Source organism: Eleginops maclovinus, chromosome 6 (assembly GCF_036324505.1).
Source record: "Eleginops maclovinus isolate JMC-PN-2008 ecotype Puerto Natales chromosome 6, JC_Emac_rtc_rv5, whole genome shotgun sequence".
Classification (NCBI taxonomy): Eukaryota; Metazoa; Chordata; class Actinopteri; order Perciformes; family Eleginopidae; genus Eleginops; species Eleginops maclovinus.
In genome coordinates this window covers 7,448,746-7,475,011 of record NC_086354.1, presented here as the reverse complement: position 1 = coordinate 7,475,011, position 26,266 = coordinate 7,448,746, and the positions used below count along the sequence as shown (strand labels likewise).

General features: G+C 41.1%; 1 protein-coding gene across 1 annotated transcript in view; it reads left to right on the top strand.

Moving 5' to 3' along the window:
* LOC134866123 (cadherin-24) overlaps positions 1 to 26,266 on the top strand; it is an 86,000-nt gene that overhangs the window by 5,463 nt on the left and 54,271 nt on the right. The window contains exons 2-3 of the mRNA XM_063886107.1: positions 14,054 to 14,348; positions 22,397 to 22,516. Of these exons, the coding sequence (XP_063742177.1) occupies positions 14,054 to 14,348; positions 22,397 to 22,516 (415 nt within the window). The remainder of the gene's footprint in view (positions 1 to 14,053; positions 14,349 to 22,396; positions 22,517 to 26,266) is intronic.

Below are 26,266 nucleotides of genomic sequence, written 5' to 3'. Positions count from 1 at the left end.
TGGAAACGCCACTGCTGCTCTGTGCACATCCCCCACAAATAAACACATAAAGACTTGAAGATTATAAACAAATATTTGTGTCACAAATGCATACACAATCCCAGAAGGCTTGTGAGACCTGCTTCAAAGTGATTCATAATAAAACTCGGGATAAAAAACCTTTTTGACGCTGAAAAAAAGGAGTAAGTCTAGGAGTCACGCGGCCAAAACAAAAGAAAAGTGTGTGATGGTGCCACCAGGAGGGCCTAACTGTAAACACACACATCTTCTGACAAGGAACTCATCAATAATTATTCTTTAAAAAGACGTCTCCTTGTTAGCATCTCTGTCTTTTTTCATGTGATTCCACTCGTGCACCCTCCCTGTAGAAATCATTTAGCCTCCGGGTCCGAGCACAGCAGGGGTGAGACAGCAATTAGAGAGTGACTACAGTGTCGGGAGGGAAGAGAGAGGAGGGGGAGATAACAAGACAGAGGAAAGCACGATTACCATGCAGGACAAAGAAAGGGGCGATGCGGAAGAAAGTGGGTAAAAGCGGAGAGAGTACAGAGAGGGAGGTCAAGGGAGAAAAAAAGCGATGTACAGCACATTAAGGGCAGCATTAATGGCATGTGGATACACAGAGTGGAAGGGGGGAGGGGAGGGAAGTAAGACTGGTGGAAAGTGAGGAAAGGTTAATAGCTTACAACTGGCAGAGGGGAAAAACGTGTGAGGCAGTTTAAGGGGAAAGAAAGGAACGGAAAAGGATGGAGCGAGAGATCACACACTTCTCTAAAACTGACCTACGAGGCCCGGAGCTAGACGAAGAGAGACAGACAAAAAAAAGAGAGGGTTATGGAAAGAGGCGGCGAGGAATCCGGGGTTGACACGGAGGGAAATACAAAAGAGAAACAGAGACAGTGAGAGAATGGAGGCAAGCAGTTTAACACTATTTTATTGCAAGCCCAAAATCTGTGTCTCTGTTGCCGAGTGGGTGCAAGATCACATAGAGGAAATAATGGATGGGATGAATGAGGGAACAAGGCTGAGATGAGGGAGAAAAGAGGAGAAACCGCAGAGTATATTAAAGATAGAATTCAAAGGAAACACAGACTGCCTTTCTCTTCTTTACTTCCAATCTCCCCTCTCCCTTTATAGCCTGTGTTTCATCTCGGGATAATGTCGAACAAATCAGCAACACGAGCATGTGAATTTAAAGCATCGCTCTCCCAGATGTGAAAATGTCAACACTTTGTCTCCAAGAGAATATGAACCCCTAAGACTTCATGTGCCGTAATATTAAAAAAGATAACCCTGGAAACGTCGGGTTAGGATGTTCCTAGTGTAAAAACACAAAACTGAACCACAGATTGGAGCTGGTTTTACTCGCCTGGGGGTAACCCGTCAAGGTTAGCTGTGTCAACGCTGAGCCACACATTTAGCAGTAGTGACATCAGGAATATGTGAAGTGTAGAGGTCCTGCAGGAGTAAAACTCATGATTATGCATAGCCCAGCGTGAGTTCTGTGACCTTGAGCTAATATTATGCGTTTGTCTGGACTGTGCACTGCATGCTCCCCCATGCCCCTAAAGGAGGCGTGAGTCAGGGAGTGGAGGGCAGCGAGAGAGAGGAGGGCAGTGGCAGTGTAGAAGAAAGAAAAGTCACACTACAGACTAGGAGTGAAGAAGAGTCATAAAGACACGAGCTGAAAGGTGACACATCACCCCCAGGCAGCCACAACGGAACAGCTAATCATTAGATCTGATCATTAAATAATCACTGTTGCTCAACACGTATAAATTGAACTTCAGCTTATAAATAATTACCAGTTATCGGTGAATAAGCTTTGCTGCTTGTTATGCTTTAATCAATATAAGCTTGATCTCATCAATATCCAATTATTAAACCAAAATATAAGTATTTGCTTTAATCAGGGGCCCCATGTTAACACTTCAAACTAATTAGGTTGTCGAGGTAGCCTCTGAGCCTTTTCTTGGTCTAGATTCCAGGCAGTAAAATTGGAAATCTAAATAAGCTCGCAAACCAAAACATGAATTTTAACTTATAAAATGTCTATGCTCTTAAAGTCACAAACCATGCCACATATTGATCGAAACTTAAAGGTCTCCTATTATGCTATATTTGAACAATATATTGTAGGGCAGTCTGTGAAGTACTTTGCTCAAAACATCAAACAGATCTCCCATTGTAGCATGCCTCATCCCCCTCTATTTCAGCTCTGTTCCTGAAGTGCTGATTTTGTGACTGTCGTTTTAAATTTGAGCTGAGCTGAAGCTGGCCACGCCCCTTTGCAGCGTCATGCAGCTCTCTCTGTGAAGAGAGAAGTTTCTAACAGAGATACTCAGCTAAACGCTGCCGTGATTAAACGCTATATTATGTTCCAAACCACATCAAGCATTATTTCTGAAACACTTCTCAGTGTTTACCACTAGAACAGAGACATTATATGTATTATATATACAACAACTCTAAGTCCCTCCTGCAGACATCCTGCTGAATACACAGACACACAGAGGTGCTGCGGAGGGGTTTCAGCTCGCAACTGTATATGGGGGATGATAGGTTGGGACATGTCACTTGGGCGGGACATTGCCAGGAGTTCAATGTAAAGCCAGCCAACATTTAAGTTATGACGTCATATCGACAGCAAATCTGGATCAGCTTGTTTGTACCCCCGTTTTTCGAGATGTGGGTAAGGAGGAAAAGAGAGAGGATTGCAAAAAGTACATTTTGCATAATAGGGGACCTTTAGCTTAACACTGCAATATGACACAGATATAGACATACATCTTAACTCAGATGATCAACAATTGAAATATTTTTTAAAATTAGCTTTGTTGAATTAAATTTAATAGGCTTGTGTCAACTAAATCTACAGCCATGCTATCTGTGTAATACTCAATGAAAAGAAACTCTCACAAAGGTGTTAAAACACCCTTTATGTAAATCATTAAAACTAAATTTCATGTAGTTTTAATTTGTGTCTTATTCTTTGTCTCAATTTGCATACATACACTTGCTATTTTGCGTTCTTTCACTCTGAGAAGTGCAGCACAATAAAGTACTTTATGAGAACAAGAATGGGGCTGAGCTCCAAGTTTTGCCCCTGGTGTAACCATAACACAGGTAAATTGTCTTTCCCAGTGGTTGTACATCAGCCGTTTGCCAGTTGAGAGAGAACATATGGTTGTTTTCAGGTTCATATTTATATAATATATATTTAGCACCTGTTTTCACCCTCTGTCTGAAACCAGAGCCCAATCTGCTCTGATTGGTTAGCTGTCCAGCTCTGTTGGGATTGGTCAACCGCTTATAGATGTCCCTCCCTTTAGCACATCAGGTGCAATGCGTTGGAGCGCTGGCCAACAGAAGAGCGAGTGTTACATAGTGATGTCACTATTTTACAGAAGTAACCAAAGGAGTCCAATAGAGAAAGTGTGTCTTAGAGGAGGGAACGCTGTTATTTTATCCTTTGCAGACCATTTACGTGAACAGAAAAATATTAATCATGGATGATGCCGAATTGAGACAAAGCACTTTTAAGTCTTGGGTCAAATGCACTTGTTTTCTAGTCAACCTCATTCTGTTTTCTTTAGATACCTTCGTTTTTTCCTGAAAACTGATGAGGTGTTAGAATATATCAAAAGATTACAGCATATTGAACATTTCTGTCAGTCTATTTTAGCCAAAATATCACCCTGTTTCCTTGTGTCCTTATTCCCTAATCATCGTCTCATTCAGGGAAGAAAAGTTTCTTATCGTAGTTTTCGTTAGCAAAATGAATAAAATAAATCCTTGCAAAACCAAATTAGCAAAACTATTTTGGCTTCTAACGCAAGATGCTATTTAAAATATTAGAATTTCTATGTTCCTATGGTGAAAGTGAAGGCACACACAAGTCGTGTTTCTGGCAAATGTAAATCCAATGTTCTCCATCTCCTTCTGTTTTTCGTCTGCACTAAATCCTGATCAGAATATCTGACTGTTTAACTGCTAAATACTCCCCTCCACTCCCCAGCTGGTCTGTCTGTCTACTGTTTGGGAATAGGCAGACATCTTACAGTGGGTTTATGAGAGCTTTTTTGTAGTTGAAAACAGCTGCCTGCTGAGTCTGAAAACAAGGTTGATAAAAAGCTATGAGAGAAACCAAACAGTAGAACAGTGAAGCCAAAATAATGAGCAAAACGATGCTGAAGTACCCTGTCAAACTGAGTTAATTCATTGTTGATACAAAAACTATGGATTAGAGCAGCTTATGTTGGCCAACAGCTGGTGTGAGTAGCCTAGCGGATAAAGGGGGAGGTGACGGGAGGTGGCACATGGTAAAGGAAGGTCAGAAGAAGAGAGCAGGAGGTCGTGGAAGGGGCAGAGGGAGCGGGTGAAAGGTGGCACCTGATGGGATGGGGGTGACAGAGGTGAAGCCGTAGGATAAAGACAGGTAGAAAGAAGAGGAGGGGTGAATCTTCTTTTCAGCTTGCTGACAGATGCAGGTTAATATTTTAATGCATGATGAGAGGCACTCCAGGGGAAACACACATGCTGGGATAATTGAAAGGTAGTGACACACTGTATAATTAAAGCATGTAATATATACTGTCCATAAATCTTATATATAAAGTGTGATTATGTGCTTCTCAAAACACTTGCTGTTGTGGGTCCCTCCAAAGAAGCTGTTTTAAGGAATGTTTATGGAGTTTATGTTCATATTTATAAGCAAACCTCTCCCTTTAGGCATTTCTGTCTCATTCTCCTCATATCTCAGGAAAATCTAGAATAGAAATGTTATCAAATACGGCACAAATGACCACATGAACTCAAGGATGAACTAATATGAAAATTGTGGTGAAAAGTCAAGGTCAATGTGACCCCACAAAACAGGATGAAATTATGAGGTATAAAATGTGTAAAATGCAACCCTACTGGTTGGAGGTTTTTGTGCATGTAAATGGTCCGCAAAGGGTAAAATCCCAAATCTCCTTCTAGAGGGAGTTTGTCTCCCACACCTATCTCCAATTTAGACCTTTATATGTTCTCAGTACAAGTCTGTAAAGATAAAAATAAAAATATGTCCACAGAGAAACGGGACAAATTATATACACTCGGCCAACAGCTCCTGTAGAAGATCCACCTACAGTATTTTTCTTCAGGAGCACATTTTGCCATGATGTCACAAACACAAAGACCCTCAACATGGAAACAATACTAGCGTAACGGGCTGTAACTGTAGCAACTAATATATTTGTAATTTAAATGTAGTAACTGTTTGTCTACCATGGTTGACACTGCATATTCTCTAACAAGCTGTACCTTTTTAGCCACAGAAAAAATCTATCTGGCCTTCTTCTCACAAAAACTCAATACTAATAACAAAGCAATGAAAGAAAAGATAATAAACAGCACTTGAAATTTCTTTTCATTATTACACAATCCCCTTGCCTTTCTACACACACACCGCACCAAACACACACACACGCACACGTTTTGGCTCACGATGGTTAAAGCCATTCCTCTTGGCAGTGGCACGCGGTGGCATATATGTGGGCGACTTGCCCTTTGAATGTACAGCAGTGAGTTAAGCCTCCAGTGGCCTTTTCCAAGCTCGTCTCCTTCGGCTAAAAATATGACGTGAAGTGTACACCACCAGAGTGGAGCATTGAAGCAATAAAACACAAACAATCACCCGAGGAGCCGCCACACACACACGGCCATGCACACCCACCCACATTCCCTCAAATACATCAGCTGATTATGATAATCAAAAGTGGGATTTGCATACTCGCAGGCTAAAAGCACAGTTTTGTACTGAATAATGGATTGCAGAGGAAGGGAACAGTTGCGAGATGCATTGAACAGCTTATTGTGCTAAAGGAAAAGGCTAATAATGATGAATAATGAATGTTCTATTAGGAAGTGTGCGAGTGGGAGGAAGTGAGTGTGGCAGAAAGGGGTTTTGCAGTTTGTGTGTTATGTGTTTGTGTGTGGAGGCCACACAGCGTGCCCTCTAGAGACGGACTGAATTAGATCAAACGAGAACATGGCAACATGTCCACGCGACAAGTGAATTAAGGAGGCGATCGACACTAACCAAACTTCAATGGCGGATCAATGGTGAATCAATGCTAAACAATTAGCGGCGGCTCCTCATGACCTATTTAAACCATGTCTCGCTGTAAGACAAACAGACAAGGAGCCGGAGGAGACTGTTTTCAATATCGTCTGACATTTCACTGTGAGCACAGAACAAAAGGGAATTTCCCCTCGTATTCGCCGCGAGAACGGGTTTGATTGAAAGTTCAGACGGAATTTAAAACTTGTCACAGTACAAAGGTCTGTCTTCTGAAGTCACAAGTGCTCCTCAGAGGCTGGCTGCTTTATGCTTCTGTGGGGGGTTTATGTTCAAGTGCCTCTGCATAATTGAAAGCATTTTATTTTTTTTGTTATGTGTGTCTCCGCATTGATTAGAGAGGAGTGCAGTCAAAGTAGAGCGAGCACATTTACATGCATGGCTGTGACACACACCTGTGAGTAACACCATTTGCATACCTTTTATGGATGTTTGGTGAGGTTTTTAATGGTTTGTTTGTTAGTTAAGTATAACGTGGTTATTATTCTCACAGTTTTGGCATCATTTCAATTTGTTGTGATAAAATTATAATCACCAAATTAATCTCTTCCAGTCTGTCTGAGCAAAAAAAAAAAAAATCATCCAGATGATCAGAAGGGATGTTATTAAGCCAACAGATTATAAATGATCCACTTTATTTGAAGATAAAATCGCAGGTGTGTCGACATTTAATGTTGGTAATGAATCTCTCAATACACTCTCAGAACACTATGGGAAAAGCAGTCAGTAAAAGTTGACTTCGATAACTCAAAGGGTAAAATGAAAACCAAACTACTCTGCCAAGCACAAAGAATGTTGGTGCCCCTTTTGATTTTGCACATGTGTAAACAAGATAGTATCATTGCCTGTGTACAGGAAGTGGACAAAGTCACTGTGATATTATCCCTTGGGTTGTTGACTGCCATTTTTAAGTCCCTATTTTGGCGTTTTGGCCTTAAGTAGCGATGCCATGAAGCCTACCATGTTTTATGATGTATTTCACTCTTTCACTCTTATATCACTATTAAAATGAACATCATGCTGTGTTAAAGAAGAGAGGAGACTAGATATTGAGACCATAAACTTGTTAGGAAACATTTGAAAAAGAACATAAATCAAGTTGGGTTTGGTAATTGTCTCATAGACTTCTAAACACATTGGTCTTCATTTTTGGAACCTAGTGTAGCTGAGCCATGCTGCTGGTCATTAAGACGAAGTTTGAGGCTGTTCCGCATTGGTTTCTCTTTGGCAGACCTGGATGTTTCTGTTTTGTTATGAATTTGGTGTGGAATTTGACCCTTTTTAATGCAAAAGAGCCTCATTGCAAAAGCAGTACACTTGTCAAAGATCAGCCCTTATAACCTCACAAAGTTACAGTGACATTTTTAGTATCCTCAGAGGGTTGAAGACAATTTAGACTGACAGACTGGGGTATTACATCCCAAGTTCACTTTCTCTCTGTACCTGTTAAATTCCTTGCCGGAAGTGTTGAGAAATGCCTCTGTACCTTGTCTGACTTGGAGCTCACAACTTTAATAACCTTAATTCCTTTTTCAAATAACTTTGATAGGTCTAACTTATTTTTAGCAAGTGTTTCTGGAACACAGCAAGGAAATTGATGAGTCTAATGTCATTGTCAGCAACAGAAATAATGCAAAACCGTGACAATAAAAACCCAAATTATATTTCTGCCCTTTTACATAATCAGTGACTTATTAGGCAGTGAATGCAAATTAAAAGTGCATTGTCTGCTTATTCAGTGACAGAGGTAATAAGCCTTGATTTAGCTGCTCTTGGTTAAAAAAACAACAACATTTGAGTGTATTACAGTTTGGGAAAAGCTAATTATCATAATAAAATGGTTACTTCATGGGTTATAATTTCTGTAAATGTACTAGTATTCCAAAGAATGTATTTAAATAAAAGCATATCTAATGATGAATAAGGCTTCAATGCACATTTTCTTTTCTTTTAATTAAGCATTTATTTAACAAAATTCATAATTTGCTGTGTCAAAACATACTTAAACTGAAGGGCTTAGCCTCTTCAGTTAAAGGGGTCCTATTTTGCTCATTTGTGGGTTTAATATTTGTATTTTGTGCCTCTACTGTGACAGGTTTACATGCTTCAATGTTCAAAAAGGTCTTTATTTTCAAGCTCTCCTTGGAGGGAACTTTGGGATTTTGGCCTTTACCAACCACCAGTTGAGGCCAAAATGATTAGCCCCCCAGGAATTATGGAACATTTTCCTAAAATTCTTCCCAATGTTTGCAGCATTGATAAAACTTGATATAATTAAACATTCACCAGTGCTATTTAGTAGCTTTTGGTACATTTTGGAATATAAAATACATTTTTAGACTTGCTTCATATCAAATATAGTGAAAAATGGGGTGGTCAAAAATATTAGCCCCCCATGTGAAATTTTGCTTTCAAAACACACCTAATTAACCAATCAGCTTTCAAACCACACCTGTGCATTCAATTGGCTTCCTAACAACACCTGAGCATTCAATCAGCATAAAAGGACTCAAAGGAACAGGGCACTTGAACACATTATTGAGAGGGACTGCTTTTACTCACCATGCCGAAGACAAAGGAAATCAGCTCAGAAAGAAGATAGTGGAGGCTCATGATAAGCGGGAAGGCTATACTGCCATTTCCAAGCGTTTCACAGTGTCTAGAACGTTGCATCATTGCACAAGTACAAGGAGACAAATTCTGTGTGATACAAACCTGGGCGTGGTTGTAAGCGCAAGATTTCAAGAACTCCAGAGAGGAAAAAAGTCAGAGATGTCAGCAAGAAGCCCCGGACATCTGCCAAGATGATTGCTGCTGACCTGTCCTCTTCTGGAGTTGATGTTTCAAGGAACGCAGTTGTGAGGGCTCTCCATCATGGTGGTCTTCAGGGCCATAGTCCCAGAAGAACCCCTTTACTCAAAGAGCGGCACATCAAAGCCAGACTGAGGTTTGCCCGTGAACATGTGAAAGGTAAAGATGAGTTTTGGAAGTCTGTGCTTTGGTCTGATGAGACTAAACTGGAACCGGTTGGGGACATGGATGTTGCTTATGTTTGCGAAGAAAGGGAAAGGCTTTCACAGTTCCCACAGTTAAACATGGTGGTGGGAGCATCATACTGTGGGGCTGTTTTCACAGGGAGCCTTATTCGGGTGCATGGCATCATGAAAAAAGATTGAGATTTTGAGGGATATTATGCAGAAATCTGTTCGTAGTCTAGCCTTAGGTCGTCGCTGGGTCTTCCAACAAGACAATGACCCAAAGCATACATCGAAATTGGTCCAACAGTTCCTGAAGTACACCAAAACCAAGTTCCTGGAGTGGCCCGCACAGAGCCCAGACCTCAATCCTATTGAGAATCTGTGGCGGCTGCTCAAAGTGAATGTCCATGCTCGGAAACCACGCAATTTGGACCAGCTGGAACAATTTGCAATGGGGGAATATACCAAAAAAGGACACAATCCTGCTATACCTGTGTCCAAACACTTGTTTGTGTTTGGATGTGCATGAGGCCCAGATGGGGATCCGTTGCTCTCCAGATGGGAGAGAAGGAGAAGACATGTGATGATGACAGAACTGATCACAGCCAGCCCAGAGAGTAGTTGACTTTAATTACTAGTCGCTGTGTAGATGTTGGCCTCAGCTTTGTGCTGTGCACTATTAACTGCCCCACACTTCCTGGCCTACTCTCAACTGTTTCTCCTCTGTCCAGGTCAGGCACACACAAACTACACACACACACACACACACACACACACACACACACACACACACACACACACACACACACACACACACACACACACACACACACACACACACACACACACACACACACACACACACAAATCCTTAGTCACGCCTTGGCTCCTTGTTATCTGTTTGCAATGACTGTGCCAAGTGGAGGTTCAGCCAGGGCCGAAGGAGACTCGGAGTCATTACACTTCCTTCTTTAAAGCTGCCACACACCTCAAAATACTTTCTTTAAAACAGTCACGTAAGATAGTGTAAGACACACATGCACACAAACACTTCCACACCCTCAGGCAAAGCTAACTACATCTCAGTGGAAGAGAGGCACACATTTATTTTCAACAAGACTCTCTGAACTCAAACAGGCAATGTCCCAAATTTATTTGCTGTTTTTTTCCCCGATCAGCCAGTTTCTTCTAACACCTTTCTGAATTAGTGGACCTGCTCCAAATCGATTGGCTGACCCTCTCCCCTCTGCCCTGCTTGACACCGCCTGGCTGATATAAAACGGCTAGCTTAGGCCCCGGCCCCCAGCGATACCACCACCAAGCCTTGTTGGGGAGTTTGACTGACTCTCGGTCGTCCAACAGGCCTGCGGTTCTTGTGAAGTCGCCCCACAGAAGATGAATAGCTTCCCTTTCCTCCTTGCAGATGAGATTGGGGGATATTCTCACACCTGCCTGCGTGCCCTTGCAAACTCTCCCTGATGTTTTCCGGGGGATTGAACCTTACTGCCAATCTCAGGGCTCAGCGGTGCCACTGTACGCCTATTCCAGTTTTTTCATCTGAGCCCATTCCCCAGATTTTTGTAATGTTTTTCCTGCTAGTGTAACCTCACCTCCCTCTCAGCCACACACATCACAGCGACCACACACACACACACACACACACACACACACACACACACACACACACACACACACACACACACACACACACACACACACACACACACACACACACACACACACACACACACACACACACACACTGAATTGGTAGGGAAAACATCCACATTCATTAGGCTAATGCACAGCTGTGGTGAAAAAAAACACATTTTCCTGGTGTTTTTATGATTTATCGCGCTGCAGAAATGTGAAATTGTGTATACGGTATATTAGTTATTTAAATGATTTAGAGGTCGGCACAGAGTACTTTTCCTCCTCGCTTCTTGATATATGGTTATTGCAAAAATGTGAAATTGAGTATATGAGTATAAGCATATTACCTTATGATAATATAAGTAATTGAAGAGATTTAGGAGTCTGGGGAGGCCGGGTGTTGCATACACAACTGGCGCCAGGGAAAATGGAAATGGCAGCTTATCAGGCTGAAATCACTCTCCAAGCAGGGCTGACACATCAGTAAATTTGGCTTTTGTGGCCGGTGCCTTCATATTGTTTGGCTCTTGATATATTTGATGGTGTATCACGGGGGCGATATGGAACGCAGGAGTTATGAGGTGTCATATCATTCAAGTTAAGCAGATGTGAAATATGGTGATATCCAGTTGTTGTTGTTAGAATATTGTTTGGGTATTCTCGCACGCTGACAGGTTGCTGAAAGATATTCCAAAGCTGTGCCAGCGCTGTAGCCGTAAAGTATCCCCGGCCGTTATATCTGCTTGAGTGCGTTATCCTTATTATACTTTCCTATTAATCTAGGAGGAACAGATAAGGGTGATAGGTCAGCCTTAAATGGATTTGGTTTCCTCTGGCTGGGCTCCCCTGCTCCTGAATGACTCTGAGCAGCGCCTTCAATCAGCGCCGCCACCGCTCACTGTGGTAATGATGGCCGGGGCTTCATTAAGAAGCTCGTTAAGTCCCCTCGTTAAGCTGCAGGGCCGTTAAGACTTTGATTGTTAATGGCTCTGCGTTAAAAAGAGTGATCCTCCCATGGTGGTCCCGACCGGCCTGCTGTTTTGGACAATTGGCCCCAGTTGGCCCCCTATATAAGACGGAGGGCAAGTCTAAACTCAGTGTAGGGTTTAAATGTAAGACCTTTCAGTGAACTTATTTGACCCTGCTTTCAACAATATCCAATTTGATAACCTCCCCAGTTGGCAGCAGTAACCTTTGGTTAAGTTTATACCTCTGACCTTTTAAAAAAAGAAGCAAAAACAGCAGACTAACATACAGTAGTTTTGACAGAAACCCGACCTAATAGCTTACCTTAATGGCCTATTGATGTCTCTGCATCCTGCCTTGTCTGTGGATGGTTATGAAATACGGTGTGTTTTTATTTTTTCTCCTCTCTGGTAATTTCAGGCAATTTAGCTCACACAGTTTTGCTCACCCGGCACTGATTGTTCACCATTTCCTTGTGTCATTTTGAAATATGGCGAAATTGAGGCTTACACCTGTTTGCCTGAACGTTTTGCTGCACATTTTCTGCCAGGAGGCTATTTGTTTACTTTACCTTAGCTACTCATGTTTAGATCGTGATGTAATTTAATTGAAAGAGCAGGTCACAATTTTGCAGTAAATATCAAACGTAGTCTGAATTGTAGTCGGTGGTTTTTGGGATAAATAACCCAAACATCCATCCTTTCATTGTGAAACTATTATCTAGATTTGGGTTGTGAGGGAAGCAATTCTAGCAGAGAAAAACCCATTTCTTCAGCTGGCAATTTCGTTCTTTCGGTCATGACCCACCCTTCAGGACCATAGGTGAGAGTATGAATAAAGATGGACCGGTAGATTTAGAGCTTTGCCTTCTGGCTCAGCTCTCTCTTAGTCACAACTGTTTAATGAATTCAGAAGGACAAGTACAATCAAGCAAGAACAAATATCTGAAGCTTAATAGTAAAAGCTAGTTCTATTTTAAGTGTATATTAGGTCTATTTCTAGTACAAGTACACACTGCTCACACACATCACCCATCATGTAGACTAGAGTGCTTTCATATTTCCCAATTTGCATTGCCATTTGAATAAAGGGATCTTTTGAAGGTGAATTGTTGTTTACCTTTTGACTTTGTGCCAAATTATTCACACCGTTCTACCTTTCAACTTTCAGACAGTGTGAACTTATGATTGCTTTTCTTAAACAACCTTGTCAACATCCATACTTCTCATTTACCCCCTGGGAATCCGGCATATCCACTGCTACAGCCCCCCCCGTGAACAAATACCGGTACTCAAAGTAGATGAACATTTCGATTCACAGTACCCATTCTCATTTCATTTAGCAAATGTGCTTTAGCTGTTGCCATGCAACAATGCTTTCCTGAGCCAACCCCGCCCCCACCCCCCTCACTCCCTGCGTAACTGTCTCTCCAATCTGCTCTCCTTTCTAAAGTCACAATGTCACACTTTCTTGTATGTGGGGGCTAATTTGGCACCTTTTTTTCTTTTTTGGGGGACTCAGTTACTATTCGATCCACGTAGGTGAGGGGTAATGAGATTGAATCTTGGTGTGCTGGGCGCATCCCGCTGCCCTGTCTCTCTTCAGGGACGGAGGACAGTGTGGAGCCTTCCCTGATATTACCTCTCGCTGCATGAGAGGACGCTGGGCGCTCCGCTGCTCTGCTATCACCCAGACCATGATCCAATAAAGCTCAACACGAGGCTGTGATCGATACAGCTTGTCCCGCTCCCATGCACTGCTATACTCTCCCTCATACACACCTATTAGTTAGGGAATAATTGATTGGCCTACTGTTCATTATTCCTTTGATTTGGTGCTTTCATTAAATTGCCACGGCACTGCATGTGCACAGACTAGTAAACTCCTGTCGTCCACAGCTGCTGGGAAGTGAATAGAGGCTTTAAGAGAGAGCAGGCGAAAAGTGATCTGGATATAATTGGATATCTAGAAATCCTGGTTTATAACTGCTCATAATGCAGGAATAGAGACATGAGACACAGCACAATTAGAGCAAATATGTTTATGTGCGAGGGAGGTATTGCGTGTATTTCTTTTGTCTGCGTCTGTTTAAATTCATCATATCCCGGAGGCATGCAGTGGATAATCTGCTTGTTTTGTCTTCAATGCCTTGTCTCGAAAAAACAAACTTAATTTTTTAACTGGTGTTTACTCTTGTCTTTCTCTCCCACCCTAATTTCCCCTTTCAACATCTTTCCACTTTCTATTTCCTCCTTCCTTGCTTCTATTTTGTCTCCCTCCCCCCCGCCCCCCTGCTCCTCACCCCCCACCCATTCAATCTTCTCTCACCTAGCTCCACACCGACATGGACAGGAATGATGGACGCACTAAGTACGTCCTGCGAGGCGAGGGGGCAGGCTCGGTCTTTGTGATTGACGAAAAGACCGGCAACATTCACGTCACCAAGCCACTGGACCGAGAGGAGAAGGACGAGTACCGTCTCGTTGCAACGGCCACCGACAGGCAGACGGACCGTGCCCTGGAGCCCTCGTCACAGTTCATAATTCGGGTGCAAGATATCAACGACAACCCACCAATCTTTGACGAAGGCCCCTACATCGCCACCGTGCCTGAAATGGCAAATATAGGTACAGAAAAAAGGGATGGGAAGTGGGGGGAGGAGGGTTTGGAGCTCAAAGTGTTCGGTGTGAAATTAATACATAAGACATTAGGCAAAAATGTATCAATATGAATAATTGAAGTACAATGTATAAATATCCCATAAATAGCGAAATAATTAAATAATTCAAGCTTAAGTGTTAAGTGACATTAATAAACAAAAGCATTTTATAAATATTCATATTTTTCAAATAAAAAAACATCAACAGGAAATACAAATTATAATATATATATTTTTATTTAATTTGCCTTTATTCTCATTTAATATTGAACCCTTTGAGAGAACACACTGTGCCCTTGTACCCACCAACAAATCAGTTCTTTTTTTATAATCTAATTACATTTACAAGTGAATCTGCTCAAAGCTGTCCCATAATATGATCATCTGAACTTTCTGCTGTGATCTGACATGCTCAGCAGCCCACAGAAACCCAATTTGTTGTATTACATGAATAAATTCCTACCACAACGCCATCTGCCATCCAGACAGCAGTGAAGAGTTACATTTTCCTCGAAAGATGATTACATTTAATCTTCGGACAAGAAGACAACATGGTACCACTATTATAGTCTGACCAAGCAACCTTTGTACAAAGCTCAACATGAGGCAACAGAATTATAATCCTGGATTTAAAGACAGGTTTTCCTGGTTCATCATTTGGCTGATCACAATTTGCCCTGGAACCTTTTTTTCACATACATTTCTTAATCTCATCCTTCATGTTCCTTCTCCGTTGTGATTGAGTAATGAGGACAAAAACGATAAAAATAATCATAATAGCTGGGAGAGGAACTTAGCTTGATTGAGTGGTTTATTGAAGTCTCATTCTGTACACAAAGTAAGGCTGTAGCATTTTATTGGTTGGCTGTTTAATCAGAATAAAGCACCAGTCAGTCACTGCTGTCGAGCTGCAGAATGATGAATGTCCCACTTGACCACAGCTAGACAGTGTGTTTTATTATTCCTATCTCAGAGGGCTGAACTGTCTGTAGGTATTTTATTCAACAGCTTTGAATACTCACAAGAACTGTGCTGGAGATAGTGAAATTTCCCCAAAATATCAATAGTTTTCAGCTAAATTAAATCAGTAATTGACTCAGCGCTGGAAACCTCTTTCAGATTAAGTGTTGCGTAAACACCTGTTATTAAAAGCAATTGAAGTGTGACATAAAATGATATTTGAAATACAATGAGGCTTTGACAGCTGCAGCAAGTCATCACTGTCATAACATTAGTGCCTGCTTGGATTTTACTTGCATTGTCTAAGTATTTTACCGTAAAGCACATTTCTTCCAAATACCTATAATGATGGTTGAACATTTTGTAATTGAAGTGTTTTCTGAAAATATAGAATTGTCCCCCTCCAACTTGACTTCATTTTCAGGCTTTAGAAAATCTAACCCGTGACTTTAGCGAACCACAAGCCTTTGTAGAGAGAGATGCTCCTATTGGCTGCTTTACAAATCGAGAGTCACATGCGCATCCCTTCAGACTATGACAGTATGTTGAACGCCAGGTGGTACGAAACCGTTAGAAAATCTCAAGCATATCCATTAGCAGAAACAAGCTGCAGTTTCAAAAACGTGTTTTTGCACTTTTTTTTTTTTTTTTTGCATCGTTTTTGAAAGCTAGCTTGGGCTATGGTTATAAAAACTAAACTATTAGCAACTTGACTCTCTAAAACATTTTGCCAATGGTTTTGCTAACAAGAGATGTCAATATTAAAGTGTACAGGGCTTTGTTGACTATGAGATGTCATGTTCTTCTCTGCACCAATCAGAGGTTAGGACAATTTGAGTCAGAATCTGATCACAGTCATTTGGTTTGGTCATCCTCACTTAACTGTAATCCAACTACACCCACTACTCTAATTTAAAGAGATAAGCTGAGCTTTGATGTGTTAAATAAATAATACTTATTAAGATATATATTTTTTTTAACTTCGGTGGTGCTTTTAAAGTCATTAATCTTCAAAGTTATCTAAAAACACTTCAATCTTTTTTCGAAGTGCAACAAACACACATAAATGGAACGATATGATCATTCATAAAAAAAATATATAACAGGAAATTATTTAAGGCTACTTTAAAAATACTAATGTATTATCCAATTATTAAAGTGTTTGGTGAATTAAGATGTAGCATCAAGTTGATTTTCATTAACTCGATAGCTCGATGGCTTATATTAAAGGTTAAGTTCCACACACAAGGTGAGAATGAATGTGTTAAATGAAATGCTATGTATTTAGCAGTGTTGACAGTTTAATTTTACGAAGCCAAACTGATATGGTATTCAAAACAAGCAATACTGTATCCCTCGAGCGATTTCCAAATTATAGCACTTAATTTACTGAAATATAATTAAGTAATAACAGAGATTAACCTGCTCTGGGTCTAATGAACGAACAGCTCGGTGTTGCATGTCCATATGATATTTTAATAAGAGGCCTCTTTGATCTTTGCAGTGTTTCACTTTAGGCTTGCAGACTTTTGCAAAGTCAAACGCACTCGGAGAGCAACTGTGCAAACATTTACTAATGTAGGATATCTGGCTGGCAGGTGCAGAGAGGAAAGTGAAATATTCCCCTCAGTATAGATTCAACACAGTTTCGTGTCTATGTAGCACAAGTCAAAATGCAAGGATCTGCCCTTTCCAGATTGTGACACCTAGATATTGCTTCTAAAGGACTTTCAGTGCAGATATAAACTAAAAGCAGCAAAACGTAAAGGGCATTTCCACTGTATTGTTTCTTTATATATAGGCCACATGCTTTAGCTCCCTTTTACAAATCTCCAGTTTCAAATGATTTGATACCATACGATAAGATATGTCATGGTGCAACAATATATGAAAATACTTTGTTTTCACATCAGTTTTTTCTTGCTCAACATCAGTGGCATTAAAAACATCAACAAAGCCAACTATTGAACAAAGATACAAGGAGCAGACATTCAACATAGCCTTTCATTCACTGGGGACAACATGCTCAAGTTTCTTCAACATATTTTTCCCTGGGATTTAACTCTGCATTTAATTTGAGGGTTGTCTGGTCTCCAAAAGAGTGCTTGAGTCTATCTTTATTAAATATCATGGGACCCTGTATCTCTGATGAGCTCGTAACAATTCATTTTCGTTGGGGTCAGACTCAGTGTTATTGGTATGTTCGTTCATACTTTCCCTAACAATTCAGAAAATATCAGTCTCATACAAATGTCTTTTTATTGAGAAGGACATATCGTCTTCAGGTTTCCGCTTTTATGTTGTGCCTCTTTTGTGATATGTCTCCATGCTTTAATGTTGACAAAGCTCTTTATTTTCGTCATACTGCCTGTGCTGCAGCACCTCTTTTAGGCCTCTGCCTGAGACCAGAGTCCAGTCTGCTCTGATTGGTTAGCTGGCTTGCTTTTTTTGTGATTGGTTGACCGCTTAGAGATGTCACCTAACACGTACAATGTGTCGGAGTGCTAGCCAATAGAAGCGCAAGTTATTGTTACTTACTGATTTCATTATGTTACGGAAGTGAACAAAGGAGTCCAATGGAATCGTTTCAAGAAGTGGGGGGGGTGGAAAAGAAACTTCCTCTGCCCTGAACGTTGGGATTTTAGCCTTTGAAGACCATTCGCATGCACAAAAAACACAATACAGGATAGGCAAACACCCCCCCCCCCCGCCCCAAGAAAGCATTATAAGGCCTCTTTAAAGTTTGATAAAGAGTTTTTCGAATCCTATGGTGGAAATGTATCTTATAAGTTCATGTAAGTTGAACATCTTACATCATGCAGTTCATTTATTTTTGTAGAAGTTTTATGCCAGTACTCAAATGCACTTTTTGTTGGTCAGGCGGTGCCGTTCAATTTTATTACTCTGTTGGCATGAAATTGCATCTCTGTTTCCGCCTGCTCAGACCAGACGGAGTAAATTTCATGGCTAGAGCTGGCGGATGTGCACACACGGACCTCGGTTAAACCCAAAAAATCAAATGCAAATTGGAATACAATTTAAATGCAATGCAGGCAGAATCTGTAATGCGTTAGATAAATGGGTGATTTTTTAATAACACTGTCACCACAGCTGCTCGCAGGATGTATGAGATATTTTCCCCTTTTGTTGATTAAATACCTGTAGACACCATACAGCAGTGGGAATGATTCAGTGCACACCCTCCATCTGCACTCTCCATTTAAGAGATGTGGAGCTTGTAATTATGCAAAAGCTTGTGTTAATCATATGCTTGTTATTATTATTATTATTATTATTATTATTATTAATATTATTATTATAATAGGGAGCTCCAAGGTTATGTAATTATGCCCTCAACAGAGTATTGTTTTCATTGCAGTATTTGCAATTTCATTGTAAATGTGTAGTGTATAACTAACTGAATATATTTAATCATTTGAGCAAAACATTTACAATTGGTATAAATAGAAACAGCTTGTGTTGTACTCCATAAAAAGAAGACATAATCTGCTTATTAGTGATGCCGTCTATTCATATTCGAGCCATGTTTCGCTGCTCTGGGATCGTTTCTTTTCCAGAGAAGAGCAGTTTTTTCTCGGCTCATTAGGAAACAGTTGGCCATGTTTAAACGGGACACGGAGCTGACGGGATTGGCCAAATCTGCAACCAACCCTGGCTCCACCTGCGAGTAATAAGCCTCTTTTACACGTTGCAAATTCAAGAATTAGTTGGTCACACCCACCTGCACTTGAACCCCATGTTTGTGCTTGCAGCCACTTTCAGGAAAATGGAGCACTCCGTATTTGAAGTAATACACTCTGAAATCCTTTTACTGTAGCAGGATTTGTGGATACTGTGAAAATGAATAAATTGAGCCACTACTGCAGCGAGAAAAAAAAAATTAAGTAGGTTTCCGGGGCAAACACCTTAAAATCAATCAAAACTTGATTACAGATGCCTCAGGTGTACCGTACATTTTCATGTTCCACCACCTGAGGGTGAGGGTTAGGAATTCCTGTTAAAACACTGTCCTGTTTCCTGTTGACATTGATATATGGCGGTGTCTTCGTATCAGATAATGTTTATCCCCAAAAACCACATTACAGTTAATCAGGTATATTCATGAGAACAGAGCGAGGTCATTCCTTGAAAAGCAGAGAAACTGTGGTTGGATTGCTTACAAATTCATCAAATGACCCGCTTCCAAATTTAATCAGAAATTATAAAAGATTATATATTCATCTTCCCCTTTCAAAGAAATCATTTTCGCTTGAAAAGCTGTGACAGAGCATGTCACAGCCGCAGTGACCTGATAATATTTCCTTGACTGAAGAAAGATCATGTACAGTGCGACAGGAGTGCTTGGAATAGGAATGAAATGAGAGGTAAGGGCAGAGACGGGGGAGGCTTTTTGCACTCATATTGCAGTGAGATGTTGGAGTGACAATAACTGTCTGAGATTGCAATTCAGGCCATGACTGCAGAGTGCCTGTAGGAAATAGCTTGTATGTACAAAAAGTACTCTTAATCTACATTTAAACCCTGCTTTGCCCCTTGAAAATGGCTTGCACTCTTGCCTTTTTAAAAGCTAGCAGAATTGCTTTCAGGAACACTTTACAATTTCCCTGCAAAGGGGGGTTTCATTTTAAATAATTCACCCCTAAACAGGTTAGTCCAGTAAACGTGGCCCTGTCATTTACCTCTGAAATTATAAACCTCTTGTTTCCGAACATAAAGGTCCCTGCCGCACTCAATTGTTTAATTCAGATCAGATTAATGAACTCGCCAGGGAGCCTGCCGATGAAGACGAGCACTATTGAGTAATGTTATCAGCTTCCTCACGAGCGTCTGCTCCTCATCGCGGCTCAGTCTTCAGATTGAGATGTTCAGTCAATCATGGATTCAATATTTACTTGACGATTCAATATTTACCAATGCGCTTTGCAGCACGCGCGACTGAGTAGATAGCGCTGCCGTGACGATCCTATCAAACACCCGTTACATGAGACATTTAAGGGCGAAGGTGGGGGGTGTTGGCATCTCATCTACGGAAGTGAGACACTGATGCAAGGTGCGCTGGAACTGAGCCAGCTCCCAGCTTGAAATTCGTGCCTGCAAAGTGTTTTGTGTCTGTTTCACTCGGCTGGGTGTAAACGTCTTGCCAGATGTGTATCTGTATTCTGTGAGAATGACTCGCATGTAAAAGTTGAGAGTAAAGATTATGTTTGTGTGAGGACAAACTAGGGAATGACCCTTTTTTCCCGATGAGGACAGATGCCTTGTGCTGTGCGTTCCAGATGGATGCATGGCACTGTGGGTATTTGATCCTTGTGCAGTGTGGCTGGCAGTATACTGTAGCACGGCTGGCAGGCTGCATACCAATCGGTTTGCCTCCTCCTTGCACTTGTTGCGTCAACCTCAAAGCCAAACTGTTTGATCCTTAAGTCTGATTACTTTTCTCAGCTGTCAGAAGAAACATTTCTATCTACTTATCCACTTAAGCCCCCCCCCCCCCTGCACTAATCTACAATGTCTATAGTGAAACATAAAGGGATTCAAGAGCAGACGATTTGTGTGTCAGTCTATGAGCTTAGCAGGTGTGGTGAAGGAGTCCTTTGAAATAACAAAATAAATGCTGTGATTTTTTTTAGCTGGTTAAAAAATTTATCAAATGAAGAAAGAAATCATAACTGAGCAAGGATTAAAAATAATATCCGAACATCTGAAAACACACATAAAGAATGATGAGGTGCCAGCTCTTGTGTCTTGGTTCTTTATACTAATTGTTGTAAAAATGTGTTTTGCAATTAGTAAACAAGAATTCTAAATCTAGATTTATGACCAACTTTATACTACAGGTGTGCTCACGTTGCCATAAAACATAGTTTGGATGATTATTGTTTACTGGCTTTTTTGCAACATTATGTAAGACCTCCTTTTCGTATTTCATTGCATTGTTGTTGTTGTGCACAAAGATCTAAAAACAATACAATATGTTATCACAAACTATGGGTAACAGTCATTACACACAAAATATGTCTACTGTGTGGAAGAAGTATTCACATCTGTTTTACAAATGATCACATTGCAAGTTAAAGATTTAAAAGTTTATACATTCAACTTGAATACGCATTATAAGGCAATACAAAAACTCAATGAGTCATGTTGTCACTGTCTTACACACACACACACACACACACACACACACACACACACACACACACACACACACACACACACACACACACACACACACACTCTCCCGTTCTCCTTCTGGAACTCTCTCTGGTGTAATATTTGCCGATTTCACATCTGCCATCTGTCAATAACCAATCTGATTCTTGACTACCCGTAGTGGATCCCCAAGCAGATGATCTTATACCCCGCTCCCGGCTTTCTGTACACACACATACACAAACACACATAAACACACACACTCAGACACACACTCCACCTATCTTCCCCGTAGTGATACTGTCATGGCTTTGATTAGAAATAAAGTAGCAGCTGCTCCCACAGATCCCCTTCTTCCTCCTATCTCGTCTGGCTGGTGTCCCACTGGGGAAATGTCTCCCTTCCCTTGCATAAATATAGACATACTATATGAATACACGACATATGAAATGTGTTTACAGTTATTATTTTTTTTGCCAACAATTTCAAAAAATGTTCCTGCCAAATTGACACTCCATGAGCTGTAGAAGAAAGATTTCAGGGAGAAGAAGTCCGTCCTAGAGACAGACGGTCCTATTGAGAGAGGCAGCCTGAAAGGAATTGGAGACGGAGATGAAGAAAAATGAAGTGAGACTGAGGGAATCGTGGGGGGTGGGCGCCAGGGAGAGGATGCGCGGGGGGTCGAGGGTGAATAAAGTATTTGTCACACTTGCCATCGGAGGGAGATTGAAAGAGAAGGAGGGTGGAAGTTGTATTCAGAAAAAAAGCGTTCTTATGCTCAGAAAATTCTGTCCACTTAGCTCAAAGTCTGCCATGTTTTAACTCCATCTTTCCTTTCCTCCTTCCTTGCTTCCTTCCCCCTCCCCGCTCTTCTCCCCGCAGGCACGTCTATAATCCAGGTGACAGCGACAGATGCTGATGACCCAACTTACGGGAACAGCGCCAAGCTAGTGTACACACTGGTGCAGGGCCAACAGCACTTCTCTGTCGATCCCCAGACAGGTGAGTTTGTTTATACATCTGTGTGTGTGTGTGTGTGTGTGTGTGTGTGTGTGTGTGTGTGTGTGTGTGTGTGTGTGTGTGTGTGTGTGTGTGTGTGTGTGTGTGTGTGTGTGTTGGTTCCCAGTGTGGAATAAAAAAGGCATGAAAAAATGTAAAAGACGCACAGATGTCAGAAAGCAAAATTTGCACCCACAGCAGAAAACCAAATATAGTCAAGATGTCGAAGTGCAAACACGCGCTGTGTGTGCAAACAAGCGAACTCAAGGCCTCAGTTGTGAACACACGCGCGTTGATGATCTATGAGAATGGGGAGGGTAGGGTAACACACACAAACACACACATGCAGGTGTGAATTAGCTTGCCAACACAGGTTGAGCTAAGTTTCCAATGTGTGGAGTTGCATGCATAACCAAAACACATCTTTCCTGGTTTTTTTTCTTTAACACGATTACTCTGAAACACACAAAACACACACATTCAAACTAATACTTTTCCCCCTTGTGCGTCCCTCGTTCTCTTGTCACACTTAGTCATCCATCTTCCCCACTTCTCTTCTCCCACCCTGGTCTCAAATGCACACACACAGACACACACACACACTGTTTCGCACACACACATATCTCCCCTCTGCCAGTGTTTCCCCCCCTATCTGGTTCCCTCCAGTATGAGTAGGCAGAAATGTATTCATGTTGCCAGGGCCTGTGTGAACGCGACAAAACACAACAGCAGCAGCAGCAGCAGTCTAATGTTATTATTTCTGGATGAGGCAAAAACAAAAAGACATGTGTTCAAAGACAGATGTCAGCGAAGGTTTGTGAACTCTTCCTATTAGACGAGATTACAGGAGGCTCAAAGAACCTGTGTGCTGCGCGCCTGTCTCGATGTGCCTCTGCGTACCAGCGAGTCACCCAAGGGCAAAAAGTTTTAAAGGGCGCTTTTACTTATTTTTTTATTTTATTTTATTATGATTACTTTTTTTAGCACCGTACCTTAGAGGGAAATCATGGCTCTCTTGCCTCAGAAATGGAGCTCTAACTGTCTGACGCTTCAGATACCACTTTGATTGACAGCTCAAGTCTAAACACTTAGCATTTAGCTCACGTCGAGGCAGCTGGAGTAGTTTTTTTGTCTGAATGTTGGAGTGCGAGCCTGCATGTGAGCATTTATTTTGAACCAGCACTGGTCACAGGTGGCTGATACTTGTGTTCTGCTCATTGAATGTCAATGTTTAGTAACTGATTGCTTTGACACGTGAGGACCTCTGCGACAAGCCAGGAGAGCCGCGGCTGCTTTTTGAAATGCTAATTGGGCAATATAAACCTAATTCCGTCAAGTGTGTATTAGCCGTGACACTGTGCTTTAGTATTCTGATCGTGTCCGCTCTCTTCTTTTTAGCTCTCCATCTCCCTTTTTCGATAACCCTGATCCCCGTCGGCTTCATCACCAAAGCCTACCCTCCGAGCACATTTGCCCGTATATCCAGTTTGTTTGCTCACAAATTCCGCCCTGAATCTACATATACTCCTGATGTTTATTAGCATTCAAAAACGCCCACGTTGAATATGATTCACCTTGAGCTGCCGAGTCATCCAGGCCAGTGTTTTTTCGGCAGGTTGTTAGGTGAGAGAAGCCAGCACTTGATGTGGGACATCCAATCATATGTAGCTGAATGAGGTCATTTACACAGAGTAGGTGATCGATGTTGAATGTATTGATGTGTCTCGGTGTGCTGTTGTGAGATGTAGAACGAGATTTTACGCTCAGTCAGCATGTCTGCTGTCAGCGATGGGTGATTTATCTTTCCCATATGGGCTTCTTCACATATCTGTGTTTATATGTGTGTGTGTGTTTCCGTGTGCCTTTAACGGTACATTAAGTAATGTATTGTAGCTGTCAAATGGAAGCTGGGTGTCTCAGAAAAGCTGTCAGATTTTCATGAAAAGCGTTTATGTCTTCAGCCTGATGACAAGGTGCTTTGACATCGTCAAATAGGTTGGAAAGGGCTTGAATAGCCCAAGAGGTCCAAGAAGAACTTGATCTTTCAATTAGAGTGAAAGCATTTTAATTTCTATATCTGAAGCTATTGGTTCTTTACGTATCATTTTAATGGCTTTATTACCATTGATAATTATTTAGGAACTAACAACACTGACAGGTTTGTTGCACATCTTAGTTGTTTAATCATGAGGCATAGTTTGGAAAGGGTTACAAGTTGTGACAATGGATTTACACATGGCTACTAAATGATTTATTGTTGCTTCATATGAGTAATTATAATATGAGTAAAATGGTATTTTTGAGGCAGATACAACATTAATATTTGGAAGTTTAAACAGAAAATATCATTTAGAAAACCTAACTTTTTAAGTTCTTAAATCACGGGTATCTTGAGTGCATGCCGATCCAATAACTGTGAAAGGTTTTTTCTCGTGCTCAATAGAACCATATTGGGTTCCATCTGAAACCCATGTAGAGTGTTCTACCTAGAATCTAAGATAAAATGGTTATACCGTGAATGATCTGTTTGACCCAGAACTTCCTTTGAGGTCTCAAACCAGAACCGTTCCGGTAAAAAAGGTAAAATACCTTTATTCTCAAAGGGTTTCATCAAGATAGGGTTTCAAAGTTTTAACAATCAACCTATATGAGGGTTCTATGGATATTGTATTCTACGGATAAATATTCAACCCCACATATTCTACATGAGGGTGACCTCAACCCTCTTACATTGGTTTTGCTTAGCATGTTACCTTGGGGCCACAAGAGCCATATCCAGCAGCCGTGGGTTTGAAAAGCTCCTTAAAGGAAAACAGAGCATTCTTGGCTTTTTCTTAATGGGGCCTAAAGACAGGTCAATGCGGTATAATAAAGAATGTAAACATGTTCTAAGAGAAACCGCAAATACAAGTATGAACCTGAAAACTACAGACATTTTCCCTTTAAACCTTTGGATTGCCTGTTTGAAAGAAACTCCATTTTGCTGCAGTCGTCTTGTACGACTTTCATCATCCGAGAGCCCTCAAATTAATTGTTTTACAAGTTACCCTTTCCAGAAGAGCTGCAGAGCATCTGGACCAACCTCCATGAAATAACAAGTTATTACATTTTTCATTTCAAACTGCAGGCTAAATGGCTTTATTGTAAAGCAAGAAACCTGTGACCTTTTATTGATGACTTACTCATATAACTGTAGTCTCAATAAAGCCTCTAATAGGGGTCATGGCTTTCTTAGTTCACAATAAGCAATCATATGCTGTTATACATGTTAATAAGCCATTAATAAAAGGTCACTGTCTGTTAAGACTCCAGTCCCCCATTTCATAGGTCATCTACTGTAGTTGAAGTCAGCTGGGTTTGCTGTTTCAGGACTGGAACACAGTTTATCCAGGTGCCTCTGAAAAAGGTCAGGTGTTCGTCACAGTACTTAAGCCATCAAGTCTACAGGTTCACATGTTAGCAGGTCATTAATAAAAGCACTGTACACTACATTGTTAAATAGTCAAAGAGCTGTATTGAGAGACAACCCAAAGGCATGCTGGATTTAAAGTTATTAATACAAATGATACAAAAGCATCTATGAGGGCATATGGCGCTCCTTTTCAGGTTCATAATTGTATTTTGTGCCTCTACTGGGACATGTGTCCATGCTTTAATGTTCAAAAAGCTCTTTATTGTTCTCATACTGCCTCTTTTCACCCTCTGTCAGAAACCAGAACTCAATCTGCTCTGATTGGTTAGCTGGCCAGCTCT